At 51.2% G+C, this 10,136-nt stretch overlaps 1 protein-coding gene across 2 annotated transcripts; it reads left to right on the forward strand.

Annotated features, from left to right (window-relative positions):
- Positions 1-375: 375 nt before the first annotated feature.
- KCND1 (potassium voltage-gated channel subfamily D member 1) lies at positions 376-8,695 on the forward strand. 2 transcript variants are annotated; one of them, XM_039843714.1, is made up of 6 exons: positions 376-3,314; positions 5,006-5,168; positions 5,272-5,355; positions 5,443-5,541; positions 5,802-6,052; positions 7,292-8,695. In XM_039843714.1, exons 1-6 carry the CDS (start codon positions 2,194-2,196, stop codon positions 7,512-7,514), a joined length of 1,941 nt encoding a protein of 646 aa, XP_039699648.1. In that variant the 5' UTR covers positions 376-2,193; the 3' UTR covers positions 7,515-8,695. The 2 variants fall into 2 exon arrangements, with proteins under 2 accessions (XP_039699648.1, XP_039699649.1); XM_039843715.1 differs by lacking the exons at positions 5,272-5,355; positions 5,443-5,541 and having other exon boundaries at positions 2,128-3,314.
- Positions 8,696-10,136: the final 1,441 nt, after the last annotated feature.

Here is a 10,136-nt window from a genome sequence, read left to right on the forward strand (position 1 = left end):
GGGGCCTGCCTGGGAGAAAACCTGGTATAGGGGTAGGACCTAGCTTGTCACTATCTGCACTCCTCTTACCCCCCATTTCACATGTGAAGACATTTGGATGGTGCTCCAGTCCCACTGAAGCAGTCTTGTTTAGAGCTGGGTTCTAATCCACGCCTCTCCACCACAGAGAGCAGCTTTGGGGGCCTAGCCGTCTAAAGAAATGCCCCCCCATTAGTTCTCCCATCCTCCCTTCTCCAGCCTTGGGGGCAGGGAGGGGACACAACGCTGCATCATTCCCCATGGCACTCCATTCTAGGGCCATTAACAGACTCCTCCCCATCGATCACATCTGCTAAGTGCTGCTGATTCAGACGGGTGGGGTGGGGGCCCCTAGGGGGTGGAGGGGGTAGGAGCTGAGCAGGAAGAGGGGACAATCCAGGAAGGAGGTGGGGAGAACTGGCAAAGCTCCCTACCACCCCCATTTTCCAGATGACGCGACTGAGGCCCAACCAGCTTTGTAGGAGGCGGAGTCTCCCCAGGGTCTCTCTCAGGCAATCCTAGGGGAGGGGGTTGTGGGAGCCAAAAGGCCCCTCCCTGCCTCTCCATCTCCCAGCAAGCTCAGAGGGGCGGGGAGAGAGAGCCAGAGGAGAAGGAGAACTCGGGCAGCTCTGCAGAGGGGGGCAGGAGCTCCGGTGTTTGGTACCCCCAGTCCCACTGCTGTTGCCGCTGCTGCAGTGGGGACACAGGTGAGGTCGGCCCTATGGGGGGTGGGAGGGAGCCACTAACAACGCTGTCCTTTCCCTTCTCTGGTCCAGCCCCCATTCCCTAGCCCATCCTGGGACAGTTCTCGGGATCCTGCTGGACCTTGTCCTTCCAGAGCCTCCTTCCAGGGACCCAGTCCCCTCCTCTGCCTGTGCTGCCCTCTCCTTTCCCAGGCCTGGCTGTAGCTGCTTCTCCTCTTCCTCCTCCTCCTGCTGCGGCTGCTGCTACTGCAGCTGCCCAGCCCACACCACCAGCCCTTCGGGGTGTGGTTTCCCCAGACCAGTCCCCAGTGGGATGCACCCTTATCCTGGCCTCCCCCGCCAGCCTCCTGCAAGACCCAGCAGCCCCCCCCCCTTCCTGGAGACACACCCAGCTCCTTTTCCACACCCCAACCCATCCTCCAACCCATTTTTGGGAGAAACCCCTCTTCCTCTTAGTAGTTTTCAATCTTCTGGGTGCTCTGGGTCTGTGCCCAACTTCCTTCCAGTTGAACCCCAGCCCCTTGGGACTCCTCAGACCCCTTTCCTGTCTGTAGAACACTTGAGAGGGTTAATGAGGCTTTCTCAGTTTCCCCAAACACCCCTCTCCCCCAGATACCTCTTAGCCTCTGAAAAATAACCTAGTCCTTATCTCCCCCTTTAGATACCCCACTTCTCTCTAGCTCACTGGGGGTCCCACCTCTCCTTCCTTCCCTTGAACTCCTGTAGAATGTAGACAACCCCCCTCAGGCTATTCTTGGCAGCTCTAGGCACTCCCCAGACATTTGTCGGCCTCTTTACAGCCTCCTGGCTCTATAGGCACCCCCTAGATACACCAATCCCTTTCCTAGGTCCCCAAAGGGACTTTAACCCCATTATCTTTTCCCCAGAAATCTTGAGGGTGTGGACAACTCTCCTCACCTTTCTCAGCCCCTCTAGAACCTCCCTCCAGATATTCTCAGCCTCTTTCAAACACCTCTAGTTCCATTTCTACCTCTCTGGATGCCCCAATCACCTCTCCAAACCCACCAAGGGGTTCTAGTCCCTTCTTCATTGCCTCAGAACTCTTGAGACTGTGGCTAGCTCCCCAGTGTTTCTTGTCTCTACTTGGTATCCCTAAATATTTCTCCAATACATGCGCACCCCTCTAGAATTATCTGTTTCTCAATACACTCCCTCAGATACCTTCTTGGCCAGTCTAGACGCCCCTTTTCTGCTCCTCTCCATGTCCCCTAGCCACTTCATCCCCCAGGTACCTCCCAGACACTCCCAAATGCCCCCCAAGCTCCCTGCTCCCCTGTCTTTAGTACCTCCTCCAGGTTCCTTCCTTCTCTCGGCCTCCTCTAGACACCCCAGTTTCCCTTTGTGCGAGGTGGCCTAGGCTCTCCTCTGCCCCTCACTACCATCCTGGAGACAGCCACGTTCTCCTAAAGGCCACCCCCCAAGTCTCCGAGGGCCTGGGGCGCACGGCAGGATGGCGGCAGGCGTGGCCACGTGGCTGCCTTTTGCACGGGCGGCCGCAGTGGGCTGGCTGCCCCTGGCCCAGCAGCCCCTGCCCCCTGCACCAGGGGTGAAGGCTTCTCGAGGGGATGAGGTTCTGGTGGTGAACGTGAGTGGACGGCGCTTTGAGACCTGGAAGAACACGCTGGACCGCTACCCAGACACCCTGCTGGGCAGTTCAGAGAAGGAATTCTTCTACGATGCCGACCTGGGCGAGTACTTCTTCGATCGCGACCCGGACATGTTCCGGCACGTGCTGAACTTCTACCGAACGGGCCGCCTGCACTGCCCGCGGCAGGAGTGCATCCAGGCCTTCGATGAAGAGCTGGCCTTCTATGGTCTGGTGCCTGAACTCGTCGGCGACTGCTGCCTCGAAGAGTACCGAGACCGCAAGAAGGAGAACGCCGAGCGCCTGGCGGAAGACGAGGAGGCCGAAAAGGCCGGAGACGGGCCAGCCTTGCCAGCTGGCAGTTCCCTGCGCCAGAGGCTCTGGCGGGCCTTCGAGAACCCACACACGAGCACTGCGGCCCTCGTCTTCTACTATGTGACCGGTTTTTTCATAGCCGTGTCGGTCATCGCCAACGTGGTTGAAACCATCCCGTGCCGTGGCCCTGCACGGCGGCCCTCGAGGGAGCAGCCCTGTGGCGACCGCTTCCCGCTGGCCTTTTTCTGCATGGACACGGCCTGTGTGCTCATATTCACGGGTGAATACCTCCTGCGGCTGTTTGCTGCCCCCAGCCGCTGCCGCTTCTTGCGGAGTGTAATGAGCCTCATCGACGTGGTGGCCATCCTGCCCTACTACATCGGGCTTTTTGTGCCCAAGAATGAGGATGTCTCTGGTGCCTTTGTCACCTTGCGTGTGTTCCGGGTGTTCCGCATCTTCAAGTTCTCCCGGCACTCACAGGGATTACGGATTCTGGGCTACACACTCAAGAGCTGTGCCTCTGAGCTGGGCTTTCTCCTCTTTTCCCTTACCATGGCCATCATCATCTTTGCCACTGTCATGTTTTATGCTGAAAAGGGCACAAACAAGACCAACTTTACTAGCATCCCTGCAGCCTTCTGGTATACCATTGTCACCATGACCACACTTGGGTGAGTGCAGACCTTGAGTTGGGAGCTGCCCAATCAGTCAATAACACTCATCTTTCCTGTAAAAGTAAGAAGGTTAGGTAAATTATCTTATTCTCTCCATTTGAGCTTGTTTGCTCATCTGTAAAAACTTAGGGAGTTGGACTAATCTTCAAATGTCTAGCTCTGACAGTGCCTTGATTTCCCAGGTCAAAAGACTGGAGTTCAAGGATTGTCTTAGCTGTACTCTTTTTGTTGACCTTGTTTTCTCTGGGCCTGTTTTCCCCTCTGTAAAATGAGAAATGATCCCTTTTGAGGGGTTTCTGTGTGACGTCATGGTTGTGAAAGTTCTCCGAAAGTTTCTGGTGCAGGATGAATAGGTATTGGCTTTCTATCACCTTCTTTTCCATCTTGAGGACCCACGGCTCTGAAACCTTTAGAATCATCTGCTGTATGGGGCACTACCCCTGTGGCTTTGTGATTCCTTGATGTTCCCCAGAACAACATACTTTCAGCATTTTTTTTTTTTTTTTACTGCCAATCCTTGAGAGGAAATTGTTGAGATAAAAGCATCAAATGGAATCACCAAATTCATGTTTTTCTTGCACTGTCTGGGGCAGAGACTGTGATCCTTTTCTAAATTTCCATCACCGGGATTAGGTATACAATTGCTACTCAGTATCTGTTGAGTGGATGAATCGGGCTTGCTCAGTGCCTTAATAGAGGTACAGAAAAATTGATTTGAGGCTTCTAAGGAGTAGAAATTAATTCTGGTTGGAGGTTCAGGATTGTGTCAACAAATACTGAACCTCCAGAATGGGTTGGAACTGGATATTTTGATGCCTTTTACCCTATTCAGTCTTAACCCTGGGAGAGTGAGCGGCTGCCCATGTCACCTAGTTGAGGACATAGTCTCAGATGACACATCACAAAACCAGAAATGATCAAGTTGGAGGGACTTTTAAATGAGTCAAAATGAAGAAATGAGGAAGAGCCATCCTGGTGAATGTGTGGGAGGAGGCACGGCTTGAGCAAAGGGCTAGAGGCTTAAAACTGTAGAGGCTGCACTTTTGTGGAGGGGATCTGATTAGTCCTCTAGTTAGGACAAAAGTATGCTGTGTGATCTTGAGCAAGTCAGTTGTGGAACTTCCCTGAGCTTCAGTTTTTGCCTCTTCTGTGAAACAAGATGGTAAGATTGGCTCTGCTCCATCTCCATGAGAAGGGGGTTAGCATGGAGAAAGGGAAGGAGGAGTTTTAAGGCTCCCCACTATTTTTTCATATGAGGACAGTTTCAAGGATTCCCCTGGGAGAATAAGAAGGGTTCCTACCTATGGAAGATAGGACAAACTCAAGCAAAACCAGCAGAGCACTGCTCCCGGGACTCAGAGCCCCTCATCTGGCTTATGGTGGTGGAACTCTCTTCCCAGGAGGTTATGTTTACTGGCTGTGTTAATAGATTTCCCTATGACTCAGATGCCTGGTGCGCAGCTTGGATGGGGGTAGCAGATGGTAGGGACTGAGGGCCTGTTTCTCACTTCACCCTGATTTGTGGCCAGAAAGGTCATATTCCTCACATTTTGCAGAGCAAGAAATTGAGGCTCAGAATTTTAGTGCCTGGCCAGGGTCGCAGTGAGTTGGGTTAGATATAATGGAGTGGGGGACTGAGGGGTGGCTGGGCACTTTTCTTGACCTTGGCTTACCTCCTCCGACCCCAGCTATGGAGATATGGTACCCAGCACCATTGCTGGCAAGATTTTCGGATCCATCTGCTCACTCAGTGGTGTCTTGGTCATTGCCCTGCCTGTGCCAGTCATTGTGTCCAACTTCAGCCGCATCTACCACCAGAACCAGCGTGCTGACAAGCGCCGAGCACAGCAGGTAGCTGCGCCTTCCATCTGAGCACCTCCTATTCCCTCCACCCCAAGCCAGTCATTCACCTCTTGTGTTTACCCACCTGGCTCTTTCTGTCCTCTCTCTGTAGAAGGTACGCTTGGCAAGGATCCGGTTGGCAAAGAGTGGTACCACCAATGCCTTCCTGCAGTACAAGCAGAATGGGGGCCTTGAGGTGGGTAGGGTTCATATTGGGGTTGGGCATGAGCAGTGCTGGGAGGAGGAAGGTACTGACCTCATCCCTCTGCTCCATCCACTCCAGGACAGTGGCAGTGGGGAGGAACAGGCGCTGTATGTCAGGAACCGTTCTGCTTTTGAGCAGCAACATCATCATTTGTTGCACTGTCTAGAGAAGACAACGGTGAGGCCTAATGAGAGGTAGCATGGCAGCATGAAGGGGGTCTCTTGGCCACTAAGCCAGCTCCCTCATAGGATGGGAAGCTCACTATTAATTGTGGAAATTGCAGGGCTTCCTGGAAGAGGCCCCAATAGAGCTGAGCCTTGAAGGGTGGGCAAGGGATGAGAAGAGAGAGTGACTTCCATAAGCAAAGGCCTGGGTTGGGAGTAGCTCCTGTGTGGTGCCTTGTGACCTTCCTTGTGGTGCCTTCCTTCTTCCCACAGTGCCATGAGTTCACAGATGAGCTAACCTTCAGCGAGACTCTGGGTGCTGTATCACTGGGTGGCCGCACCAGCCGCAGCACCTCTGTGTCCTCCCAGCCAGTGGGGCCTGGCAGCCTGCTATCCTCTTGCTGCCCCCGCAGGGCCAAGCGCCGTGCCATCCGCCTTGCCAACTCCACTGCCTCGGTCAGCCATGGCAGCATGCAGGAGTTGGACACACTGGCAGGGTTGCGGAGGAGCCCCGCCCCTCAGAGGTAAGCACCCTTCACGCTGGCCACCCCTGGAGAAGTTCAGAGCTTGGACCATAGAGTCTGAGATTTCATGACTCCGGGCCTAGCAAGTCAAGCTCACACCCAAACTCTTCCATGCTGGGAGCTGGAATGACTTGTTCTTCATTCATTCTTTCAACAGACATTTATTGAGCATTTACTATATGCCAAACATAGTTTTAGGCACTTTGGAATTCACTTTAGGAGTGTAGGAATTTAGTTCACTTTAGGCAGTGAATAGAACAGGCAGAAATCCCTGGTCTTCTGGAATTTATAATCTAGTGAGATGTGACCATTAATAAACAAACAGATACACAGATGATGTAGTGTGTCAAATGCCAAGGAGATAAATAAATCATGGGTGGGGGGTAAATTGTGTAGAACAGGGTGTGATGTAGTTTTAATCATGTGGTTAGGGAAGGCTTTGCTGAAGTGACATCTGAGCCAAGACCTGAAGGAGGTAAGGGAGTAAGCCATGTAGATGTCTAGAGGAAGAGCTTTCCAGGCACAGCAAACAGTCTGTGCAAATGCCCTGAGGCAGGAATGGGTCTGTATGTCTCTAACAAGAGACACAGCCAAGAAGCTACTGTGAGTAGAGTGGAATGAGTGAGGCAGAGAGTGGTAAGAAGTAAAATCAGAAAGGATCAGGGACCAGATTGTGCAGCGCTTACTGTAGATCATCGTGAGGACTCTGGCATTGTAAGGTGTAAGCATAATAAGATTTTTGTATGTGTTTGCTCATTATATTCCAGGCACTATTCTGAGCACTTTGTATCATTTATTATCTCATTTAATCACCACAAGACCCCATGACAGGAAATAGATCAGGTTCTTAAATAACGTCATTTTGTTAAAACATTGATGAGATGCCTAGGAACTTAACACTCATTTATATTAATTAGCCTATGGTAAAACTGGTTTTGTTACATGTCATTTTACTTAAAACCACAGAACATATCGATGACATTGAGGACTTCCATATTGTTATTACCAAGCTGCAATTGAGAGAAAAAAAGTTTAGAGTGGTAAAAGTGGGACCAGGGTTCAAACCCAGGACTGTCTGACTCCAGAGCCCTTACTCTGCACCACCATAATTGAGGGTGCAGAGGAAGTATTTAGCACAGTGTCAGCGACCCAATAGGTACTCAATAAATTTCATGATTACTGTGGCAAGTATTAAGATGACTTTTTAAGAAGCTTCCATCTTCTCACCCTTATCCACAGCCGCTCAAGCCTCAATGCCAAGCCCCATGACAGCCTTGACCTGAACTGCGACAGCCGGGACTTCGTGGCTGCCATCATCAGTATCCCTACCCCTCCTGCCAACACCCCAGATGAGAGCCAACCTTCCTCACCTGGTGGTGGTGGCAGCGGTGGGGCCAGCAGCACCCTCAGGAACTCTAGCTTGGGTACCCTCCCTGAGACTGTCAAGATCTCTTCCCTGTGAGGGGGGTGGCACCCATGGAGAGGGCCCTCTTAATTCTTGGAGACTCCTTTCCAAAGCCGTATTTTGGGGAGGCAAACAAGGGCAGGCCTGGGAACCCTTTCTGCCCCCCACTGAGAACTATGCAATGGAGTTTCATGGAATGGCCCACCTTGTGGGGACATAGCCCGGGAATGGGATACTTCCCCACCCCAGTTTTCCTGGTAGGAGCTGAATCACTGGGTTTCCTCAGGACCCTGTCCTCCTTGCCCCAGCACACTGGGATTAAGCCTCTCCCCCAGCTGGCCTCCTGCATGATCCTCCCCTCAGGCCGTCAGGCTCCCACCTGATATCTGAACTCTGGCCTGAGAAGGAGAGGTGAGACTTTCTCCTCTCTCTGGTTGGGCTGTGGAGGTTTGGAGGTTCAGAGAAAAGAACTGTCACCTCTGATCTGGCCTCTAAGAGAGATCCCCACCCTTCACCAGGCCCAACAACTCCCAGATTCTGAAGCTTGAAATGGAACCACAGGCTTCATGGGCTGTGGCCTCAGCAGTGACCTGCTACACCTAGGCTTTGGCTCAGGAGTCAGGCAGCCTCTCCCAACACACACAGATAGCACAAACACTACCCCCTCTTCCCTTGATGCTGGAGATGGGTCCCTGCAACCTTGTCCTCTGCTGGGTCCCCAGCAAACTAGCAATAGCAGCTGCTGCCATGACGTTATGCAAAGCCTCTACCCAGTTTGCTGCAGCATTTACATCTGCCCTAATTGGAGAGGCCACTTCTAATACTCCTTTTCTCTCCTCCTCTGGTTTGCTTCCTTCCTGGGTTGGGCTGGAGTCTGGACCGGCTGAGATAAGCACCCGGCATCCAGCAAGGGCTGGGCTTGGTTTCCAGATCATGGACTGATTCCATGTTTTTGAGCAGGAGTCCAAAAGCATCAGAGGCTAAGGCCTGAGTTGTTCTTGAACTCTGGGAGTTGTAGCAGGCAGGAGGAATTTATTTCTTTCTCCTCTCCCCTACAATGCCTTTTCACATCTCTCTCTCTCTTCTCCCTCTTGGGTCACCTTCTGGAACTCTGTTTGCTCTCAGGCTGATATCTGGCATCATCTCAGGTTCCCTGTCCCAAGAACTGTCCCTGTGGAGCTGGTGGCTGACAAAGATGTAGTTTCCATCAGTCAATAAAACCTGAGAGAAGAGACGAAGATGATCATCTCCTAACTCTGTGGATTTGGGAGCTGGTTTGGGCTGGGGGATTGTAACTACTCTGATTTCAATTCTTTTCAACTAGTAGAAGGGCTGGTGTGGGTAAAGGTATGGGAGGTGGGTGGTTGGTGATGAGTCCTGGAAGATGGGGATCTAGAATAAATGAAAAAGAGGGGTTTGAAGATTTGAATCTCTAGTCATTGAGGCAGGCTAGGAGGTCCTAAGACATGCCCCCTTGGACACTCATAGGTGGGGAAACAGACCCAGAGCAGCACTTGCTTGGTTATGGGAGACTTAAACCCAGGTTTCCTGAAAGCAAACAGTTCTGATGAAAAGCATCTCTCAGTGTGACAAATTACCCTTCCTTAGGAATGTCCCCTACATTCTCTCTTTTGGGCTACTGGGTACAGTAGGCTAGTGTGTGACTGAGCTTTGTGGAGCACTGGGAAGACAGACCTTGGATTCAGGTCGACCTGGGTTCCAATCTCTGGGAGAATTACTTATTTTATTTTATTTGCCTGAGACTGCTAATCTGTGAATTGGAGATAATCATTCTTTTATTCACCAAATACTTATTTGCATATCATGTGCCAGCCCTAGGGGTACAAAGATGGGCAAAGTAGACATCATCTTTGATCTACAGAGGTGAGCATGGAAGGCAACTAAGCAAGTACAATATAGTGCAGGAGAACTAGATCGATGGATTACAAAAGCATGTAGATAGCAGGAGAATCTGAACTTGGCTGACGTATGAAGAATGAGTAAGTTAGCCAAGCAAAAGACAAAAGGGTAAAAATGTTTCAGGCAGAGGGAATAGCATATACAATGACTTGGAGGTTAGAGAGTGAACTTGGGGCCTTTGGAGAACTGAAATTAGCTGAGTATAGCTGGAGAGGAGAGTGTGAGGTTGCAATGAGGGTGAAAATGTAGAGATAAGCCAGATCACAAAAGGCATTTGAAGCTAGGATACAGATTTTGGACTTCATCCTAAGGATAATAGAGACCTCTGAAGGCTTATAAACAGGAAAGTCATAATGAGGTTTGTGTTTCAGAAAGATCATTCTGTTTGTGGAGAGTGGATTCTAGAGAAATAGTCCTGGAGAGAAGAGCGGTGAGGAGGCTCTTGCAGTGGTCCAGTCGGTAGGTGATGGCAGTTTGGACCAGGTAGTGGCAGTAAGAGTTGGAAATTCAAGAGAAGTTGGAAATTCTGACAGGTAGAATTGGCAAGTCTTGGGATCAGCAAGCATCTGGGAATTGAGGAAGAGGGAGCCATCAAGGCCTGACTCCTAGGTTTCTGGTGTGGCCAAAAGCTGGATGGAGGTGCCACTCACTGTTAAAAGGAACATCACAGTGCCAGGCATGTAGTAAGTACTTGGTGATGATTAGTTACAATTAATATCTTAAGTTCAGTTTTAGATGTGTAGTGCTGGACAAATATCC

This window comes from Pteropus medius, unplaced genomic scaffold, assembly GCF_902729225.1.
Source record: "Pteropus medius unplaced genomic scaffold, Ma_sr-lr_union100, whole genome shotgun sequence".
NCBI classification, from domain to species: domain Eukaryota; kingdom Metazoa; phylum Chordata; class Mammalia; order Chiroptera; family Pteropodidae; genus Pteropus; species Pteropus medius.

Coding starts and splice junctions, on each gene's coding strand:
- KCND1 (XM_039843714.1), top strand. CDS start 2,194: ATGGCGGCAGGCGTGGCCACGTGGCTGCCTTTTGCACGGGCGGCCGCA. Junction 5,169..5,271: donor ACAAGCGCCGAGCACAGCAG/GTAGCTGCGCCT, acceptor CTCTCTCTGTAG/AAGGTACGCTTGGCAAGGAT. Junction 6,053..7,291: donor AGGAGCCCCGCCCCTCAGAG/GTAAGCACCCTT, acceptor CCTTATCCACAG/CCGCTCAAGCCTCAATGCCA.